This window comes from Hyperolius riggenbachi, unplaced genomic scaffold (genome assembly GCF_040937935.1).
Source record: "Hyperolius riggenbachi isolate aHypRig1 unplaced genomic scaffold, aHypRig1.pri scaffold_120, whole genome shotgun sequence".
Taxonomy (NCBI): Eukaryota; Metazoa; Chordata; class Amphibia; order Anura; family Hyperoliidae; genus Hyperolius; species Hyperolius riggenbachi.
This window is the reverse complement of record NW_027152343.1, coordinates 382,615-405,525: the sequence shown is the minus strand read 5'-3', so window position 1 is coordinate 405,525 and position 22,911 is coordinate 382,615. Positions and strand designations below refer to the sequence as shown.

Genomic DNA, 22,911 nt, shown 5'->3' with positions numbered 1-22,911 from the left:
GGCGGGCTTAGCAAGGGTCAGCAAGTGTGAGGACACGAAGCTCCTTCCCTCCCTCCCTCCCTCTTTTTATTATTTCAGGTTGTGTTGTCTTTTTCCTAGGTCTTCATCGTCATTGCAGCAGGAGGGGTGGGGGGTTCCGGAGGTTTGACGACAGTGATGGTGGGGATTTGTCAAGGCACAAATCCGGATGGCTTACGAGCATCGGAGATTGGTGATCAGGTGGGCATGCAGCCGTCCCTGACCCGGTGACCGCGGGTAGGGGCAGGTTACAGGCTGCACGCCAGCTTTACGTGTTTACCCCTTTCAGTTTCTGAGGACACCTCCGGTCCCCTTACCCCAGCTCTCTGGTTTCGTGGACGTTCAACGTCCAGGATGCTAATGTTATTATTATGATTGAGTTGTTTGTTAAATAAAATTGGGCTGCATTGGCCTTTAATTAATCCAATGCTTGGTGTCAGTGTGGTCATTTTAGTGTTAAGTTTAGGTACGGTGGATGGGGTTATAAAGGAGTAGGGGATGTTAGGCCTACCGCTATCATGCTTTATTTCACTGTGTTGCGTTTGCATTCAAAGTATACAGATGAACATATAGGTGAAATATATGTAAAGCATATGATTGCAGCATGTGGGTATTGTGTGCAAACAAACATTTCTGCTCTCTGCTCGTCCCTCCTCCCTTCTCTGTTCACTCCCTGCCCATCTCTGTCTATCTTCTCCCCTTCTCTGTGTGTCCACCCCCTCCCCTTCTCTGTCCACTGCAGGGAAACAGTCCTGTCCTGCTAGTCATTTCACCCCTGAATGCTTCCTTAGTAAAATGATCCGAGATTCGGATCAAAGATCCGGATCTTTTCAATGATCCAATTCGAATCATCCGAATCATTGAAAAGATCCGAACTTCCCATCTCTAGTGCCCAGTATATGTAGCCAGGGGTATATGTGCCCAGTATATGTAGCCAGGGGTATATGTGCCCAGTATATGTAGCCAGGGATATATGTGCCCAGTATATGTAGCCGGGGGTATATGTGCCCAGTATATGTAGGCAGGGGTATATGTGCCCAGGTAGCCAGGTGTGCCCCCAGCAGGAGGGGAGCTGCTCCCCTCCTGGCAGAGAAGGAGAGCTATGGGGACAGTGGGGATGGGCGGACATCTCCCCCCCACCCCCTCTTCCCTCACCTTCGTGCTCCCCTTCCTGCCTCTCCCCTCCGGTGTTTTGAAATGTCGGGCCGGCGGCTAAAGTGGGCAGAGACTTACCGCGTTCCAGCCGCAAGGGATGCTCCGCTCTGTGTGCTGCTAGTCTGGTCTTCTAGCCGCACACAGAGCGGAGCGTCCCTTGCAGCTGGAAGAAGGCGAAAAGTCTCCGCCCACTTTAGCCGCCGGGCCCGACATTTCAAAACACCGGAGGGGAGAGGCAGGAAGGGGAGCATGAAGGTGAGGGAAGGGGGGGGGGAGAAGTCCGCCCATCCCCGCTGTCCCCATAGCTCTCCTTCTCTGCACTGCTCCCCTCCACACAAGCCAGGGTGAACGCCGTCCACGCTGAAGAAAAAGTGGGTGAACGCCGTTCACCCGCGTCCACGCAGGACTCGACCCCTGTAGTAGCGTCTCTTCAGAAGTCTGGGTTCAGTTTCTGTGTATAGCTGAATAATAGGGTAGCTGGAACAACAACTGACGATAGCGTCAGTTTATTGAAAGCAATATAAATAATATATACAGAAAATTATTAAAATCAACAATTATAGAAACATTATTAGCCAGTATGAAAAGAAAAGGATAAAATACTCAGGTTCGTGGAAAGATGTCCGTTCTGGGAAAACTTGTAAAGTTCTTTTGTTTCAGTTCAGTTCAAAGTCCAAACAAACCAGGTGCCAGCATGTCCTCAAGCTGGCAAGGATATAATCAGCATGATGTTCAAAGTGGAGGACACTGAGTTTGGCTCCTCTGCCATTATTATGCCCCTGATCCAGTAGGAGGGAGTGAGTCCTCCCCTTGTCCTGGGGACCAGAAATCAAATCTAACCAGATATGGGCTCTATCTCACAGAACTGTACAGGTCAGGGAAGATTTACTAACATTTTCAGGTCTGTCTCGATTTACCCAGCAGCCTGATACCAAACTTTAGGGGTAGGACCCCTGTGGTATCATCAGGGCACTTTCGAACTGCCTAACTGGCAGTCTTTATCGCCAGACCAGGCCCAGCATGCCCTGGGAGTTTGGGGAGCCTGCCCGCCTGGCAATACAGGAAATATGACACATATAGCAGTTTATGGAATATTATATACATCTGGGATTTACAGCAGGTCATTCCCAGGTGAAGGTTTTTTTGAAGCTTGGGGGCAGCAAGCTACGTGTCAGCTCCCCTGCTGACATTGTAGCCAGAGAGTCTGACTTTTCCCCACGAAATTGGTTCTGCCATCCTGCTTATCAACTTCATCTGATGGATGGGCCATTAGCACAGCTTGATGCTGGGGACACTCTGCAGCAGGCTCCTGCCCTTTTGGTGGAAGGAGGGAAAGAACAGTCTTTTTTAAAAAAAACCAAGAATGTCAGTTTCTGATTACTGCAATGGCTGCACAAATTTAGCCAGAAAGCGATCAGAAATTGGACTGCGCGGATCCTTCCAATTCGCCCACGTTTCTCATGGCTGTTCCGTGACAGTGATTACAATACACAGCAATTGTGTTCAGATAATTTTTTTGGGAGGTGTCTGTGCTGTCCAAGTTGTGGGGAGGGCCCAACTGCGGCAGTATGACCGCTTCCTGGAACCTCTCCTTTTTTAATGTTTTACCTGTGCCGTGGTACCAACACTAGGTGCCATAGTGATTATCTGAACACAATTGCTGTGTAATTTTTGTCCGGCCTGAAAACTGCTAAACAGGAAGCCGCGTGTGTATCCGCATCTATGCAGAGAGAGGAGACAGACTAGCGGCGAGAGAGCCAGGCAGGTGAGTTGTAAACAGCGCTTCCCGCTGCTCGCTCTGCATCTGAGGGCATGCCCGGGAGCACGGAGGGCGCCCGGGAGAGGAGAGGGAGGGAGAGGTCGGGCTGCCCTCCCCGTGGCTCCGGCTCCCCTCTCCATTATAGGGGACAGCTAGCTATCTAACCTATCCTGGGGGCACCTACCTAATCTAACCTACGCTGGGGGGCAGCTACCTAATCTAACCTACACTGGGGGGCAGCTACCTATCTAACCTATACTGGGGGGAACCTACCTAATCTAACATACACTGGGGGGCACCTACCTAATCTAACCTACACTGGGGGGCACCTACCTAATCTAACCTACACTGGGGGGCACCTACCTAATCTAACCTACACTGGGGGGCAGCTACCTAATCTAACCTACACTGGGGGGCAGCTACCTATCTAACCTACACTGGGGGGCAGCTACCTATCTAACCTACACTGGGGGGCAGCTACCTATCTAACCTACACTGGGGGGCAGCTACCTATCTAACCTACACTGGGGTGCAGCTACCTATCTAATCTATACTGGGGGGCAGCTACCTATCTAACCTATACTGGGGGCACCTACCTAATCTAACCTACACTGGGGGGCACCTACCTAATCTAACCTACAGTGGGGGGCAGCTACCTATCTAACCTACACTGGGGGGCAGCTACCTATCTAACCTACACTGGGGGGCAGCTACCTATCTAACATACACTGGAAGGCAGCTACCTATCTAATCTATACTGGGGGGCAGCTACCTAATCTAACCTACACTGGGGGGGGGGGGGGGGGGGCAGCTACCTATCTAACCTATACTGGGGGCACCTACCTAATCTAACCTACACTGGGGGGCACCTACCTAATCTAACCTACAGTGGGGGGCAGCTACCTATCTAACCTACACTGGGGGGCAGCTACCTATCTAACCTACACTGGGGGGCAGCTACCTATCTAACATACACTGGAAGGCAGCTACCTATCTAATCTATACTGGGGGGCAGCTACCTAATCTAACCTACACTGGGGGGGGGGCAGCTACCTATCTAACCTATACTGGGGGGCACCTACCTAATCTAACCTACACTGGGGGGCAGCTACCTCTCTAACCTATACTGGGGGCAACTATTCTGGCTACCTATATTAGAGGCACCCACCATGGGCGTCCGCAGAACATTTTCCAGGGGGGGGGGGCAAAAAGTGGGGAGCAAAAATCCGGGCTGGTGTTACGCGCGCCAAAAAATGGAGCTACATGGGTGTGGTCATGAACCAGAATGTGGGTGTGGTCGTGGGTGGAGACAAGTTTACATGAACTAAGCAATGGTGGGACATTAGATTAGGACAGTGGTGGCGAACCTTTTGGAGGTCGAGTGTCCAAACTGCAAAGTCACTTTACTATCACAAAGTGCCAACAGCAATTTAAACTAAATACAAACGTTTTAACTCATACATGAACATTATGGAAAATTAAGTTGAAAATAAACTGTGAAGATAAACAATTTCATCCATCGTACTCCTGAAAAAAATTATTCCTTTTTTTAGAACCTCCCAGTTTCATTTTCTGTTTTAAAAAGCGGAAAAAGTAGGGTTAATGCTATTGTCTCATATGATGATGATTCAGCTTTTTCCATAGTCTCGCAGTTAGCAATCATGTGACCCCCAACAAGACAAATTCAGCAATCAGGAGGCCGCCCCCCCCCCCCCCCCATCAAGACAAATTCAGCAATCATGAGGCCCCCAACATGACAACTCAGCAATCATGAGGCCTCCAAAAAGACAAATTCAGCAATCATGAGGCCCCCAACAAGACAAATTCAGCAATCATGAGGCCCCCAACAAGACAAATTCAGCAATCTTGAGGCCCCCAACAAATCATGAGGCCCCCAACAAGACAAAGTCAGTAACCATGAGGCCCGCAACAAGACAAATTCAGCAGTCATGAGGCACATAAATAGACAGCTTTTCACATAAATAGGCAGAATGCCCCCTTAATATGTAGACACCTCTCACCTGGCAGCAGTTCCCCAAAATACACTCAATCTGACAGCAGTGGTTCCCCAAAAATAGGTAGCCCCAGGTCTATAGGTGTCCCCAGAATAGGTGGCCAGCGGTATAGATGTCCCCAGAACTGGTAGCCAGGGGTAGAGATGTCCCCAGAACAGGTAGCCAGGGGTATATGTGCCCAGTATATGTAGGCAGGGGTATACAGGATCTTCTCAAAAAATTAGCATATTGTGATAAAGTTCATTATTTTCTGTAATGTACTGATAAACATTAGACTTTCATATATTTTAGATTTATTACACTACAACTGAAGTAGTTCAAGCCTTTTATTGTTTTAATATTGATGATTTTGGCATACAGCTCATGGAAACTCAAAATTCCTATCTCAAAAATTAGCATATTTCATCCGACCAATAAAAGAAAAATGTTTTTAAAACAAAAAAAGTCAACCTTCAAATAATTATGTTCAGTTATGCACTCAATACTTGGTCGGGAATCCTTTTGCAGAAATAACTGCTTCAATGCGGCGTGGCATGGAGGCAATCAGCCTATGGCACTGCTCAGGTGTTATGGAGGCCCAGGATGCTTCGATAGCGGCCTTAAGCTCATCCAGAGTGTTGGGTCTTGCGTCTCTTAACTTTCTCTTTACAATATCCCACAGATTCTCTATGGGGTTCAGGTCAGGAGAGTTGGCAGGCCAATTGAGCACAGTAAAACCATGGTCAGTAAACCATTTACCAGTGGTTTTGGCACTGTGAGCAGGTGCCAGGTCGTGCTGAAAAATGAAATCTTCATCTCCATGAAGCTTTTCAGCAGATGGAAGCATAAAGTTCTCCAAAATCTCCTGATAGCTAGCTGCATTGACCCTGCTCTTGATAAAACACAGTGGACCAACACCAGCAGCTGACATGGCACCCCAGACCATCACTGACTGTGGGTACTTGACACTGGACTTCAGGCATTTTGGCATTTCCCTCTCCCCAGTCTTCCTCCAGACTCTGGCACCTTGATTTCTGAATGACATGCAAAAGTTGCTTTCATCCGAAAAAAGTACTTTGGACCACTGAGCAACAGTCCAGTGCTGCTTCTCTGTAGCCCAGGTCAGGCGCCTCTGCCACTGTTTCTGGTTCAAAAGTGGGTTCATGCTTCCATCTGCTGAAAAGCTTTATGGAGATGAAGATTTCATTTTTCAGCACGACCTGGCGCTTGCTCACAGTGCCAAAACCACTGGTAAATGGTTTACTGACCATGGTATTACTGTGCTCAATTGGCCTGCCAACTCTCCTGACCTGAACCCCATAGAGAATCTGTGGGATATTGTGAAGAGAAAGTTGAGAGACGCAAGACCCAACACACTGGATGAGTTTAAGGCCGCTATCGAAGCATCCTGGGCCTCCATAACACCTGAGCAGTGCCACAGGCTGATTGCCTCCATGCCACGCCGCATTGAAGCAGTAATTTCTGCAAAAGGATTCCCGACCAAGTATTGAGTGCATAACTGAACATAATTATTTGAAGGTTGACTTTTTTTGTTTTAAAAACACTTTTCTTTTATTGGTCGGATGAAATATGCTAATTTTTTGAGATAGGAATTTTGAGTTTTCATGAGCTGTATGCCAAAATCATCAATATTAGCATATTACCAGTATATGTAGGCAGGGGTATATGTCCCAGTATATGTAGGCAGGGGTATATGTCCCAGTATATGTAGCCAGGGGGATATGTCCGCAGAAAAAGTGGCCATGTCTGTGTGCAGGAGGAGGGGAGCAGCGGAGAGAAGAGGGAGAGCTATGGGCACTCACCTTAGGGGGCTCTCCCTCCCTCTCTCGCTGTCCCCTCCGGAGTCCAGAATGAAGTGTGCAGCGGCTGGCAGCGGGCGGAACTTACTTCCTCTCGTCGCACGCGCTGGATGGATTAGCCGCTACTCTGGCCTGATCCAGACCAGAGTGCGGCACCAGAACTTCCGGCGCAGGAGCGAGAGGAGGTAAGTTCCGCCCGCTGCCAGCCGCTGCACACTTCATTCCGGAGGGGATAGCGAGGGAGAGAGAGCCCCCTAAGGTGAGGGAAGGGGGGGGGGGGGGAGACGTCCGCCCTTCCCCACTGTGCCCATAGCTTTCTCTCTTCTCTGCGCTGTCCCTTCCTGCTGGCTGCACGAGCACGCGGCCAGGGGGGGGGGGGGGGGGGGCAGCGGGCGGCCAGGCTCGGGCAGATGCCTGGTTTTGCCATATGTGCGGACGCCCATGGCACACACCTAGCTAACCTGTACTGGGGCACCTACCTATCTAACTTATACCGTGGGCGCCTGCCTATCTAACCTATACTGGGGGCAACTATACTGGCTACTTATACTGGAGGCACCTACCTGGCTAACCTATAGCGGGGGCAACTTTACTGGCTCACCTATGCCTGGCTACCTATACTGGGGGTACCTATTCTTGGCTGCCTATACTGGGGGTCCTATACTAAGTGCAACTAGACCTGGCTAACCTATACTGCGGGCACCCATACCTTGCTTGGGGGGGGGGGGGGGGCGTGCAATTTTTACACCCTCACCCTGGGTGAATTTTAGCCTAGAGACTGCACTGCACGCATGTCCCCGGCTGCCAGTGTTATATAGGAGAGAGGCAGGGGGAGGAGAAAGAGCAGAAGCCGGCGGCTCTATCTATTACATTGCCGCCGGCTTAATTGAATGCAATTAACTCACTTTTGATAAATTTGCTAGACGGCCAGTAAAAACTAGTTACAAGTTGTTACAAGTTACACGTATTCCACTTTTATTCCGCGGCAGACACATTACTTTACCCTATTAAAGTTGCAGGCGGCTAATGGGCTCACGGAACACATTACTTTGCCCTATTCCACTTGTGCCCGGCTAACTGAAAAGTACCAGAAAATACTTTTGATTACAGTTCACTCAGATTTCTATACCACTGTTGTTGTTTTTTTTTTATCTTAAAACATTCTAATTGGTTCCACTGTGGCAAGTCGCAATAACTTGCACTACGTTGGACACAGCGGCACCTCACTGGGTGGGCACGCTGCAGGAAACCTGTGTCTCCTCACTGAGCCCTCTGCCGGTAAGCTGCAGCACTGCAGGCACACACTCTATTCTATTCAGCGTCGCCTCGCAGTTGGCGCATGCGCAATGTCGGATTTGTATCCTCATCGCGTCACCTCACTGAGCCCCCTGCAGGCAAGCCGCAGCACTGCAGTCACATGAATTGGCCTCGCCTCTTCCTGCCTCAGGCTTTGTATAGTTTTCACGTCATCTCCGGCTACTTCCTGTGTTGTTCCTGTGTGGTCGGTGGAGGAGTAATATTCCTGAGTTTCTGGTATGTCTGCTGGGGATGGGCCTGTGCAGGGGGGCTGCTAGTGTTATGGGGCGATCTGCATTCTGGGGCAGCAATCTCACAGCTGGAGCCCGATCGTTTGCTTCCTGCTCGCTATTACAGCTCCATCTTCATGCTGTGCCTCCTACTGAGCTGAGAGAACGCTGATAACACAGTGTCATCAGCGGAGAGAGAAACTGCAGCGATGAGAGAGAGAGAGTCACCCACCCCTGCAAATAGCACCCAGTGTCATCCTCCTGTCACCCTAGCACCCAGTGTCATCCTCCTGCCACCCACTGTCACCCAGCAGCACCCAATGCCCCCCACTCCACAGTGTCACCCCCCCTCACCCCTCCAAATAGCACCCAGTGTCATCTTCCTCCCACCCACTGTCACCCTCGCCACCCAGCAGCACCCAGTGCCCCCCCCCCCTCACTCCACCGAATAGCACCCAGTGTCACCCCCTCACCCCTCCAAATAGCACCAGTGTCATCCTCCCACTCACTGTCACCTTTACCACCCAGCAGTACCCAGTGCCCCCCCTCACTCCACCCAATAGCACCCAGTGTCATCATCCTCCCACTCACTGTCACCCTTACCACTCAGCTGCACCCAGTGCCCCCCCCCTCACTCCACCCAATTGCACTCAGTGTTACCCCCTCACCCCTCCAATTAGCACCCAGTGTCATCTTCCACCCACCCACTGTCACCCTCCCCACCCAGTGTCACCCTCACCACCTAGCAGCACCCAGTGCCCCCCTCACTCCACCCAATAGCACCCAGTGTCAACCTCCCCACCCAGCAGAACTCAGTGTCCCCTTCCCCCTCACCCCACCCCAGTAGCACCCAGCATCATCCTCCTCCTACTCTGTGTCACCTCTCAACCAAGCAGCACCCAGTGTCCTCCTCCTACTCACTGTCACCCTCCCAACCCAGCAGCACCCAGTGCCCCTCCTCACTTCACCCAATAGCACCCAGTATCACCCTCCCCACCCAGCAGAACTCAATGCCCCCTTCCCCCTCACCCCGCTCAGTAGCACCCAGCATCCTCCTCCTCCTCCTACCCAGTGTCACCTCTCAACCAAGCAGCATCCAGTGTCACCCTCTCACCCCACCCAATAGCAGCCAGTGTCATCCTCCTACCCAGTGTCACCCGCCTCCCACCCATTGTCACACTGGAGGGGAATGTATGTGCATTTCACGTGTCAGAGGTACCATTTGCAACATTTCATATGTTTCCTGCATGTGCCAGATGTATTGTTTGCTGCATTTCATGTGTGGGAGGTAACGTTTGCCTCATTGCATGTGTGGGAGGTAAATTTTGCTGTATTTCATGTGTCAGAGGTGACAATTGTTGCATTTCAGGTGTTGGAGGTAACGTTCCTCTGTTTACATGGATTGGAAGTAATATTTGCCCCATTGCATGTGTGGGATGTAAAGTTTGCTGTATTTCATGTGTTGGAGGTAACGTTTGCTGCATTACCTGTGTTAAAGCGGTATTGTCACCATGAAAATCAAATTTCAACAGCAACTGGTCTGAGTGTATTAAGTGATAAAGATGCTAATCCTGCATTAAAAACTTGCAAAACTTTGTGTGCTGTTATGGTGTGGAGTTATCACATACTTTAGGAGCACTAGCCCTAGTGCCAAACAGTGCCAAAGAGTTGAATGCTGGGAGTTCGTTTTATCTATAATATATTCCTCCTCTTCCATTTATTTCCATGCCTAGCTGCTTGTCAGAACCATCGTCTGATTACTTGTGTTTACAAGCAAGGCTGAGCTGACTCAGCGATTGGAGGATAAGACAGTGAAGTTGCTAGTATACACCTCAGTGGGAGTGTCTGAAGACTCTGGGAGGAGGGCAGCTAATGAATACACAATAAGTAAGATAAGGGAGGGGGGAAAACAAGAGTCAGGGAGGATATGATGTCAGCATTAGCTTGGCAAGATGGCCACTGCCTAGAATAGGATTTTCTGCTTTTCCTTTATAAAATTCATCTACTTATATATGTGTTTTTTGTTGTTGTTTTTTTTAGGTTAGCATGGGTGTCGCTTGTTCTTTAAGGTTTGTACACACGTCTGACTGTAACAAGCTACCGGTCGTCAGACCCGCCTGCGGGGCGGCTGTTCTGACAACAGTTTGGTGGTGTGTACAGTCTGTCGTCAGGCTGATAAGGCTGGTTTTGAACGATCTGCCAAGCGGATCAGTCAAAACCAGCCTTATCAGCTGGACGACAGACTGTACACACCACCAAACTGTCATCAGGAGTCTGACGACCGATAGTTTGTTACAGTCAGACGTGTGTACATAGCTTTAGAGGTAGCGTTTAACTCTTTGCAAGTGTGGGAGGTAAAGTTTGTTGTATTTCATGTGTCCGAGATGGCAGTTGCTGCATTTCATGTTTCGGAGGTAATGTTAATTGCATTTATTATTTGGTCATAGTGGCTGCATTTTCTACTTTAAGGTTATTGTTGCATCATTTGACATTTTGGGGGCTCATGGTTACTTAATGGTATGCTAATAAATGAACCAAAAGTAGTACAATGGCAGAAAAATTGATATATTTCACTGGCCACTTTATTTATTAACTGCCTTATTCTTAATTGCATTCCTCAGAGATTTTAGTCTACATTGAGATGATATCAGAATGCAGTTTTTGCAAATTTAGTATCTGCATATCCATAATGAGAACCTCTGGTTTCACCACATAATGGGGAAAACATTGCTTTTTGTGTTAGGGAAATGTTGTCCAATTACCTTTAGGGTCACTTTGCCTGTGTTTTGGGAAGAGACTCAGAGCACTGCCTTAGAATTACACCGTCACATTACAGGTAGCTCCGCCCACATCATGTCATGGTCACACCCATTTTCACTGCAGCATGTTTTATCCCACCCCACTCACTCCTTTCCTTTTTTTTGGGGGGGGGGGGGGGGGGGTGTCTGCAAATAATCCGCACCGGGTGTCAAATACCCTAGCTACACCAAGGGCTTTCGATGTCTGCCTCTGTATAGGTGTACTGGCCGGTTAGATGAGTCCAGGGGGTGCTGGTAGTGTTATTGGGGAGGTACTGAGCCTATTTGGTTGTACAGACTGGATTAATGTGTGTAGGGAGTGCTGGCAGTGGTATTGGGGAGGTTCTGATCCTATCTGGCTGTACATTCTGGATTAATGTGCGTAGGTGGGGTGAGCGGCTGGCAGTGTTATTGGTGAGGTACTGAGCTTATTTGGTTGTAAAGGCTGGACTGATGTGTGTAGAGGGAGATGGCAGCAGTGTTCTCCACAGAATTTTTTTTTTTCAGCCGGGTGGTATGAAAAAGAAGCCGGGTGGGGCGAGATGAAAAAAATGCAGGGCTGGAGCTTCTCTGCACATGTCTGCTTACAGCAGAGGAGGAGGTGAGCTGATGACAGCCGGGTGGTCACCAAAACTAGCCGGGTGCAGCACCCGGCTAAAAGAGCCTGGGGAGCACACTGGGCAGTGTTATTGGGGAGGTTTTGATCCTATCTGGTTGTACAGACTAAATAGATGTGTGTAGGTGGTGCTGGCAGTGGTGCAGGACATTGCGTGCGCATGGATGACGGAGCTCTGCTCCGTCTTCAGTCTCCCATCGGCGATCGCCGCTAGGAGACTGTTAGACGGCGAAACCGCCATCTATTAACATTGTACAGCACTGAGATCTAAGGCAGTGCTGTACTGGGGACAGCCGTGTGACATGGCTGTCCCCCTGGGTGGCACAAAAGTGATCGGCTGTCATTGGCTGAAGCAGTGATTGGCTGAGGGAGGTAGGGCTGGGGAATACATTGTTTAAAAAAAAAAAAAGTGGAATTTATTTATAAAATAAATGAAATTTCTGAAAAAAAAAATATTGGGGGAGCGATCAGACCCCACCAACAGAAATCTCTGTTGGTGGGGAAAAAAGGGGGTGGGAATCACTAGTGTGCCGACATGCACAGCCCTGCAGCGAGGCATTAAAGCTGCAGTGGCCTATTTAGTGAAAAATGGCCTGGTCTTTAGGGGGGTTTACATTGCGGTCCTTAAGTTGTTAATCAGCTCTGCTGAGACACTAATTACTCCGCCTGTGAATGTTGGTGGTTTCCTGCAAAACATGTACTGTTTGTGGGCCTTGAGGACAAGGTTGGGGAGATCTGCTTTAATGTACAGTACTGTATATTTTTGCCATTGATGCAGATAGATAATTGCATTTATATATCAGAGATGCTTTACCATGCATTCTGTTTTGTGTGGTTTTTCTTTTACCTTAGATCCCTACTCATTATAAAGGAGCACCTTTAATTTCACGGCTGTAGTTTTAGTTATCAGCAGGCTTGAGTTTTTTTTTCTTTTTAATTTCCTTGTAGAACTTTGCCAAAATGTCGGGAGGTACGATGGTGGCCCCTCCGAGTGACTCCTCTGGTGTGGAAGAGCCCAAAAAAATGACACGGGAGGATTGGAGAAAGAAAAAAGAGCTGGAAGAGCAGCGGAAATTGGGTAATGCTCCAGCTGAAGTGGATGAAGAGGGAAAGTAAGTATAGAATAAATCCTGCCATCAGCTTGAAGCTGGCCATACACCATCTTGAGTCTACAGTCTTGTACAGTACTTCCATGTAATGCAAGAACCAACAAACCGAGAATACTTAGTGTATCCGAGGTGACATGATGAAGTAGACACGTATGTTCAGTGCCAAGCACACACATCCTGTGTTCCTTTTTTTGTTTTTCTGCCTGAAAGAGTTAATCAGGCATGCAAGTGACAGTTTCTCTTTACTCTGTGCCTAATGAGGCTATATCATTCTCGCTGATAAGGAATTATAGCCATAAATCTCTTTCCTGGTTGAGAACAGATTCTGAGTGCATCATAGATCTAAAGATGGCTCTCCCCTAGCTGTATTCAATCAAATTGGTCAAATACTGCTTTCCGCCACTGAATGGGGGTTTTTGGAAGTCTTCAGATAGCCCGAGTGCTCCTGAAGACGGGCGGCTCAGTACTGCGCCTGCGTGAGCATGTTCTCTTGCACTCTCATGCAGCTGCAGTATGGAGCCACCTGTTTTCGGGAAGCCCACTGCCTTCAAATGCAGGAGCTGCCGCTGCAACAATGTGACCAAGAGAGGAGCGGGGAGGCTCTATAGGACACAGACCCTTCCATCTCCTTAGGTAAGTATCCGGCTGTTCCCCTCCAGGCTGCATTGCACTCAAGGATAATATACGTAATTCGAATGCCAGCTATTGATGACCCCCTGCATTGTATAGTCTGATGCCCCCTTAGCTTTTGGTATCCCCTATCCCCAGTGTTGCCAGATGAGCACCCAGTATTGGGTAGCCCCCCCTCCCCAGTATAGATGCGCCCCTGGCCTCCACTGGCACATGTAATGATAGGCACACTAGAGGGCGTCATAGGGAGGAGATGGAGGGAATTTGCGACAGGGGGAAGATGGATCCTGGCAGAAAATGGAGGGGGGGTTTTAAGGGGTTAATTGGGTGTGTCCTCAGGGTTCTGTACCCAAAGGCTACTGCCTCCAGAGCCTCAGCCCAGCCCTGCTAATGAAGTGTGTTTTTGTATATGAAGCTTGTAACTTTGCTTACTATAATAACCTCTGACAAAATATAAAAGTAGATCATTATTATTTGTAATATTAATCAATTTCAAATAAAAAACAAGTAATTGTGCTCTTTTTGTTGCATTTTTCTAGGGACATCAATCCTCACATCCCTCAGTACATCTCCTCTGTGCCATGGTATGTGGATCCCTCCAAAAGACCCACCTTAAAGCACCAGAGGCCCCAGGATGAAAAGCAGAAAGAGTTCACAGTAATGGGAGAATGGTATAGGAAAGGGGTTAAAGAGGTGAATTTAACTAACCATGCCGTTTTATGAATCACTTGTTTAAAAGGGTACCTTAAGTGAAGGAAAAAAGTTGACATTTATTTACCTGGGTCTTCTCGCAGTCTATCAGGTCCCTCGCTGGCCTTCCGGTCTCCTCCATTTTATCACTGTGACAATTGACCTGAGAGGGATATGTATGCTGCCACATTTATTTCATTCAATACAATACTAGTTGCCTGGCAGTCCTGCTGGCCTTTCATGCATAAGTTTCTGAATCACGCACCTGAAACAAGCATATACAGCAAATGCAGTCAAGCGTCTGATCTGCATGCTTGTTGCCTTTAATACTAAAAGTATTAAGAGGACCAGAAGGACAGCCAGACAATGTCCATTGTTTAAAAGGGAATAAATATGGCAGCCACCATATCCCTCTCACTACAGTTGCCCTTTAACTACCTGCCGACCGCTCAACGCCGATTGGCGTGAACGCGGCGGCAGCCCCAGGATCACTCCACGCCGAGTGGCGTGAATTGTTTCCTATGCGGATTGTAGGAGAGCGTGCCCGCTGATGCGCGCGCATCTCCGCTTGGAAGGCGGAGCGAAGCGATCGCCGCGATCAGAGCGATTGCCGCTCGGAGACTGTTAGACGGCAACCGCCGTCTAATAACTTTGTACAGCGCTGCGATCTAAGGCAGCGTTGTACTGCGGACAGCCGTGTGGCATGGCTGTCTCTCTGGGGGACACAGGAGCAATCCACTGTGATAGGCTGAAGCCTATCACAGCCGATCGCTGTGATAGGTTGACGGAGGGAGGGAGAGGGGGAAAATTTTTATTAAAAAATAAAGTACCGTATATACTCGCAAGCAAGCCGAATTTTTGACCCCCCAAAAGTGGGCCAAAAGTTGGGGGGTCGGCTTGCTTGCGAGTCATGTCCCCCCGGCCGCCGCCGCTACTATTACCTTACCGGCGGCTTCCAATATTCCCCTCTCCGTCTCTCCGTGCAGACATGTAAATAGTTTGCAGCAGCTCGCCCTACGGCGGCTGCTGTGTGATGACGGAGGAAGCGTAGAGAGAGCGGTTCCCATAGTAACGGCGATACATAACGCCGCTACAGGAAGCCGCTCTCCATGCTTCCTCCGTCATCACACTGCAGCCGCCGTAGGGCGAGCTGCTGCGAACTATTTACATGCCTGCACAGAGAGACGGAGAGGGGAATATTAGAGGCCGCCGGTAAGGTAATAGCAGCGGCGGTGGGGGGAAACTAACTAACTACCTACCAACACTGAGCACTATACTAGGGCACTATGCTAGCTATACTGGGGCACTATGCTAGCTATACTGGGGCACTATACTAGCTATACTGGGGCACTATACTAGCTATACTGGGGCACTATACTAGCTATACTGGGGCACTATACTAGCTATACTGGGGCACTATACTAGCTATGAATGCACATACATGGAGACAGACCGGGCAGCAGTCCCTTTAAGCCCGGCGCCGCCATTACCAAGGACACAAGCACGTGAGCAAGCGCCAGCTGGGCGCGAAACGGCTGTAGTGCCGTCCATTCATCCCTGGTCACCCGCATCCCGCACTCCCCCGGCACCCTCATCAATGCAGGTCTGATACATTGAACTTTGAATCGTTACGAATGTATTACTGCTGTACCTTTTTGGCAAGATGCTGCAATAAAGAGCTTAAAGGGACTGCTGCCCGGTCTGTCTCCATGTATGTGCATTCGTAGCCTGTTGTTTACAGATATTGGTACCGGTGCACGTCCTAGAGCTTTAGCCTTATGCCAATTGTAAGGGTGTCTTGAAGGAAAAGGGGAAGTGATCACTAAACACAAAGCAAGTGCAGAGCCTGCCCCCCACCTACACGGACTGGATCGGAGTGCCGAGCGGTTTTGTTTATTCTATACAGTACTATACTAGCTATACTGGGCACTATACTGGCTATACTGGGCACTATACTGGCTATACTGGGCACTATACTGGCTATACTGGGCACTATACTAGCTATCCTGAGCACGATTCTAGCTATACTGAGGCATTTTACTAGCTATACTGGGCACTTTACTAGCTATACTGAGCACTACCTACCTATACTGGGCACTATACTAGCTATACTGAGCACTATACTAGCTATACTGAGCACTATACTAGCTATACTGAGCACTATACTAGCTGTACTGAGCACTATACTAGCTGTACTGGGCACTATACTAGCTGTACTGGGCACTATACTAGCTGTACTGGGCACTATACTAGCTATACTGAGGCATTACCTACCCATACTGGGCACTATACTAGCTATACTGGGACACACTGGGGGGATCACGTGGCCAGCATTTCCTACCCCCGGCTTATGAGGGTCAATAATTTTTTCCTGGTTTTTCTGGTAAAAGTGGGGGGGTCGGCTTATATGCGGTTTGGCTTGCTTGCGAGTATATACGGTACATTTATTTAAAAAAAAAAAAGACTAAAAATATTTACAAAAAAAAACCCATTGGGGGAGCAATCAGACCCCACCAACAGAGAGCTCTGTTGGTAGGGAGAAAAGGAGGGGGGGGGTGTAATCACTTGTGTGCTGAGTTGTGCGGCCCTGCAGTGAGGCCTTAAAGCTGCAGTGGCTGATTTAGTAAAAAATGGCCTGGTCACTAGGGAGGTTTAATACCGTGGTCCTCAAGTGGTTAAAGTCCACAACTGTTTCAGTCGTGGACTACTGTGCATGCACATGTGTGTCGGGGGAGGGGGGATCAGGAAAAGGAGGAACGTAAATGGTATAATTATGCATCACCTTTCCGTATGGAAAAAGGTCCTGAACCGTATTGTAATAACAAAATTATGGACACACCGGTGCATGCACACCCTGCCTGCATGCCTCCTCTCCCGCCCTCCTGTAGTCTGAGGACTTCTGTGGCTGCGCGGTTGCAGTTTTCACAAATCATGCAGGCACAGAATGTGATAGAGCCGGCGCTTGCAGCTGGGAGAGTGCATGGGGTGACAGTGACACAGCGGTGCTGACCAGAAGGACAGCAAGAGACCTGAAGAAGCCCTCGGTAAGTAAATGTTAACTTTTCTCTCCTTTAAAGGGAAGGTTCAAGCAAAATAAAAAAATGAGTTTCACTTACCTGGGGCTTCTACCAGCCCCACGCAGCCATCCTGTGCCCTCGTAGTCACTCACTGCTGCTCCAGTCCCCCGCTGGCAGCTTGCCGACCTCAGTGGTCGGCGAGACGCATTGCGTACATTTTTACGCATTTCCGCTAGTGCAGGAACATTAACACATAAATTTTTACGCGTTAGTGGTTCAATGCGTAAACATTTACGCATTGAACCAGTAACGCGTAAAAATTTGTGTTAATGTTCCTGCACTAGCGGGAATGCGTAAAAATGTACGCAATGCGTCTCGCCGACCACTGAGGTCGGCAAGCTGCCAGCGGGGGACTGGAGCAGCAGTGAGTGACTACGAGGGCACAGGATGGCTGCGTGGGGCTGGTAGAAGCCCCAGGTAAGTGAAACTCATTTTTTTATTTTGCTTGGACATTCCCTTTAAAGAAAACCTGTGATGAAAAAAACCTCCCCTGGGGGGTACTCGCCTCGGGTGGGGGAAGCCTCCGGATCCTATTGAGGCTTCCCCCGTCCTCCTCGGTCCCACGGCGGCGGCGATAAAGAACGGGGATGTAAATATTTACCTTCCGCGCTCCAGTGCTGGCGTAGTATCAGCTCTCCGCTCAGAGATGGGAGGAAATAGCCGATCGCTGTCGGTCCATTCTACTGGGCAGGCGTAAGTTTTCAGCGCAGTAAAGCAGACTCGACAGAGATCGGCTATTTTCGCCTATCTCCGTGCGGAGAGCCGCAACAGCTCCCCCACTGGAGCCAGGAGAGGTAAATAAATCAGTGCTTATCAGAGCTTGTCAGGCTTGTTGAGAGAGGATTCTGGGACACTTTGGGGGAGCCAGCGCTGGACTGCCTGCAGCTACAGGGGAGGGGGAAGCCTCATGGGGACCCTGAAGCTTTCCCCTCCCGAGGTGAGTAACCCCCAGGGGAATTTTTTTTTGTTACAGGTTCTCTTTAAGTTTCACTTTAAATCCTTCCCTCTATCCATCTATTTTTCAGTCAATCAGTAAAGTAGATCTTACCTGCTAATTGTTGATGGCTCCTGTAAAAGAAAAATAAATTGTGATGCGCAAGCATCCTGTGCAAGCTGAGGTACAAAGCTGCCAGTGGGGATGTGATCTATAATATAGATTCTATATAACCTGATTTGATATTGAGTGGTGCAAATTGGTAAAATGATCATTATTTCCCAATCATGTTTCAGTCAGGGAAACCTTGTTCCCGATGTCGGACTCACATTGTTTAATGTACACCTAGATTAGCACATTCTAAAAGGTGCTAATGTTGTGAGTCATGGCAGCTTCTGCATTTCTGTCACTACACATTTCCATTAAAGGTGACATATACATCTGAACAGATAATATAATTGTGTTTTACTGATTTTAGGGGACGATCGCAACAAAGTATCGACAGGGAGCGTGCGAGAACTGCGGCTCCATGACACACAAGAAGAAGGATTGTTTTGAGGTTAGTGTTTCCACCATTCCACTTCATGCACTGATCTACAGTCCATTGACAGTGTTTTGCTTGTATTAATGCCATGTATAACTTTTGATTGAAATTTCACTTTTATGGGGGGAGGTGCGTGTGTGTGTGTGTGTGGGGGTGGAAGTAGTTCTCTACATCAGCTATGCACACTGTGAGGCAGGCATGTCCACTGTCAAGCCTGTGGGCGAATCGCAGCCCGTCAAGCCTTTTCCAGTGACCATCAAAGCTCTCTTCTGTTAATTGTTCCATGTGGCCTGCAGAACTAAAATAAAAAAAATGGGCGTCTGTGTCTGCATTTGTGGTCATTTTTTTGTCGGGTGGCCATTTTTTTTATTGTCCTATAGAAATGTATTGGAACATTGATGGAGGAAGAAGAGGAATGCAGAACAGCCAGTGACATTGGCCTCAATTCACTAAGATCATGCTGGAGATAATAAGGCAAGAGAAAACTTACCTCCACATAAGAGAGAGTTATCTTATCTCTTCATTACTTAAGTTACCTCCTCTGTAGTTATTTTACCTCCTCTGTAGTTAATTTATCTCCTCTGTAGTTATTTTCACATGCAGTTAATAAACAGCCTGTCTTTAACTCTGGAGTTATTTTAAGGATTGAAGAGTTAACTTAAAGACAGAAGAGTTAACTTTAGGTTTGCCTGAGGTAAAATGTTTCCTGAATACTACATGCCCTAAAACCATGGTGATAACTCTAGAAGAGTTATTAAAGACAGGAGAAAAGCTTAGTGAATTGAGGCCATTGTGAAGAAGGGGGCAGCCAACATTGTGCCATCAGCAGCCAACGATTAGAGGCCACCACTGTGCCAGCAGCAGCCACCTATTTGCAGTTGCCGTTATGCCAGCAGTAGTGGCAGCCACTCAGCAGCTGCCACTATGCCAGCTGCAGTGGCCACTCACTAGCAGCCACCACTATGCTAGTAGCAGCAGCCACTTACTAGCAGCCACCTCTGTCAGCAGTAGCCACTCACTAGCAGCCGCCTCTATGCCAACAGTAGCCACTCACTAGCAGCCGCCTCTATGCCAGCAGTAGCCATTCACTAGCAGCCGCCTCTGCCAGCAGTAGCCACTCACTGGCAGCCGCCTCTGCCAGCAGTAGCCACTCACTAGCAGCCGCCTCTATGCCAGCAGTAGCCACTCACTAGCAGCCGCCTCTATGCCAGCAGTAGCCACTCACTAGCAGCCGCCTCTATGCCAGCAGTAGCCACTCACTAGCAGCCGCCTCTATGCCAGCAGTAGCCACTCACTAGCAGCCGCCTCTGCCAGCAGTAGCCACTCACTAGCAGCCGCCTCTGCCAGCAGTAGCCACTCACTAGCAGCCGCCTCTGCCAGCAGTAGCCACTCACTAGCAGCCGCCTCTGCCAGCAGTAGCCACTCACTAGCAGCCGCCTCTGCCAGCAGTAGCCACTCACTAGCAGCCGCCTCTGCCAGCAGTAGCCACTCACTAGCAGCCGCCTCTGCCAGCAGTAGCCACTCACTAGCAGCCGCCTCTGCCAGCAGTAGCCACTCACTAGCAGCCGCCTCTGCCAGCAGGAGCCACTCACTAGCAGCCGCCTCTGCCAGCAGTAGCCACTCACTAGCAGCCGCCTCTGCCAGCAGTAGCCACTCACTAGCAGCCGCCTCTGCCAGCAGTAGCCACTCACTGGCAATCGCTACTGTGTCAGCAGTGGAAGCAGCCACTTGTTATCAGTTGCTATTGAACCAGCAGCAATAACAACCACTGATTAGCAGCCGCCACTGTGCCAGCAACAGTATCCCTGCATACTGAAGGGGACATACTATAACTGCACATGGTATACGGTTTACTTCCCGTGGAAATGTTTATGCAAAATCTTATAGGCATAGCGTACCTAGGGGCAATCGGCAAAAATTGTGTTTTTAATTGTGCTAGTAATTTCAAGAATGGCAATATGGTTCTTGGCCTAAAAAGTTTGGACACCTCTGCTGTAAGGGTTTTTGCAAATACTTTCTTTGCTGCTTTATTTATGTGTTAAAATAAACCAGAGATCATAAAGTACACAGAACCGATACTTACCCCAGGGCTTCCTCCAGCCCCATAAGCACATGCAAGTCCCTCGCCGTCCTCCCGCGGTTTGGCGTTCAGCTGAGATCAGCCCTGGTAATTGCTTAACTCACGTCAGTCTGTGTCTTCTGCGCATGCGCAGAAGACCCAGACTGGAGCCGACTAAAGCAATTACTGGGGATGATCGCGGGAGGACGGTGGGGGACTTGCTCGTTTATGGGGCTGGAGGAAGCCCCGGGTAAGTATTGGTTCTGTGCAAATAGAAATCAAGCAGAGAGTTTTTGACAGATGGGAGTTTTAGCCTTCTGTGTAATCACTTGATCAGTCCTAAAGAAATGCCCCTCTAATACCTGCAATTCATAGTATAACTTCCTGTCACATGTCATGACTTGGATGCTGCCTGTCCAGGCCACAGTCTCTTTGGGAAACTGTGGAGCATGATATTATTTTACCAGCTCTATAAAAATCAATGAAACAATAGGTCTCTATCCTCTGGCACAGTACTCCTCTTCTGGAGACCGTAGAATGGATGAAGAGCCGTTACATGACCACAAGCTCTACTGTGAATTTAAAGTAGTAGAGATGGTGTCACATCTTGGACAGATGACCGTTGTTTTTTCTTGTAGCCAAAGAGGAGTTCTTGGGGTGCATAGACACAGTCAAATTTGATTGGCCAATTTTAACACTTCCATGTAGTATGAGGGCCAACAGATTTTGAATACTATTGTACTATACAGATTGTGTAGGTAAGCTCTCATACTATATGAAGGTGGTAAAATTAAAGCCTTATGAGTTCTCATGAGTTAGTGTTATGTGTTTAATCTATTGAAAATTTACTGTCTAATTTTTCAGAGACCTCGAAGAGTAGGAGCTAAATTTAACGGCATGAATATTGCTCCAGATGAATTCGAGCAGCCTCAGCTTATGCTGGATTATGATGGGAAGAGAGACAGATGGAACGGCTACAACCCAGAAGAGCATATGAAGATTGTGGAAGAGCATTCCAAAGTGGATTTAGTAAGTCATTCCTTCCCCCCGATATCACATAGGTTAAAGGGACCTGAACAATGTGCCTCCTCCGAACACCCCCATAAAAAAAAACAAGAACAGTGTTCCCTCCCCCCCAAAAAAAAACAAATTAATAAGGGTGTGTGCCACGGGGGTTGGGGGAAGTACTATTGCTTACGGGGTGTTGGGTGTTGCTCTTCTGGCCCCCAGCCAGTCTTCTCAGGCAGACCACAGCTTCTGCCGGCATTTGTAATTTCCGGAGGGGAAGGGGTCGGGTCTCCTGGGCTTCATTGCCTGGCATGTATCCTGGCAGCTGCCAGGAATTGCAAATGCCGGCAGAAGCTGCGGTCAGCTTGAGAAAATGGTGCATGTTGTACAGGCTGTGGGACAGAGGAGCAGCACCCCGTAGGTAAGTAATGCTGCGCCTCCATATCCCCAGCGGCACACACCCTTATGAACCTCCCTTATGATTCTTCCTTTCTACCGATGTTCGTCTGCAGTGCTGTGTGGACATAGCCTGGCACTTTGAAGATCAACTGTTTACACCGCTGTGCATCTTCCTAACGCTTACATCTGAGAGGGATCTATCTGTTGGCCACATTGAGTAGTTTATGGCCACCTTTACAACATCTGATTGTCCCAACTGCTTTTATGCCTTTTTATATGCTGCTCCATACACCAGTTCCGAGGCAGAGGCGAGAGAGGCTCAGCCTCAGGGTGCAGTGTAGGAGAGGGCGCACAACTCATTCTATTATTCCCCTATTGTGTTTGAAGCAGAGAGAAATAAGACAAGGGGATACATGGCAGTGACTGCAAACCAGATAAGTAGAGATTAAGGTGTTTGGGGGGGGGGGGGGGGGGGGCGCCGCTTGTTAGCCTAATAGCAATTAATGTGATGGCAGGTGGGATGGAGGGGCGCAGCAGTTTGGTGTCTCATCCTTTGGTGCTGGAGACCTTATCCCTGCTCTGACCAGTGCTGATCAATTCTGATTAAAAACAATGTTGTTTAATTTTTTTTTACTAATCCGGCTTCATAATAATTGCAAAAGGCTCTTGTTACTGTATATTCTGGCGTATAAGACTACTTTTTAACCCTTGAGAATCTTATGTTAAGTCAGGGGTCGTCTTATATGCCTGGTGTCTTTGATGCCGGGTGATACTG

General features: G+C 48.8%; 1 protein-coding gene across 1 annotated transcript in view; it reads left to right on the top strand.

Moving 5' to 3' along the window:
• Positions 1–8,171: 8,171 nt before the first annotated feature.
• The window catches only part of SLU7 (SLU7 homolog, splicing factor), a 51,539-nt gene continuing 36,799 nt past the window's right edge, over positions 8,172–22,911 (top strand). Inside the window, exons 1-5 of the mRNA XM_068264727.1 lie at positions 8,172–8,279; positions 12,635–12,798; positions 13,965–14,118; positions 18,605–18,685; positions 21,594–21,758. Coding sequence (XP_068120828.1) covers positions 12,647–12,798; positions 13,965–14,118; positions 18,605–18,685; positions 21,594–21,758 — 552 coding nt within the window. The 5' untranslated portion in view covers positions 8,172–8,279; positions 12,635–12,646. The remainder of the gene's footprint in view (positions 8,280–12,634; positions 12,799–13,964; positions 14,119–18,604; positions 18,686–21,593; positions 21,759–22,911) is intronic.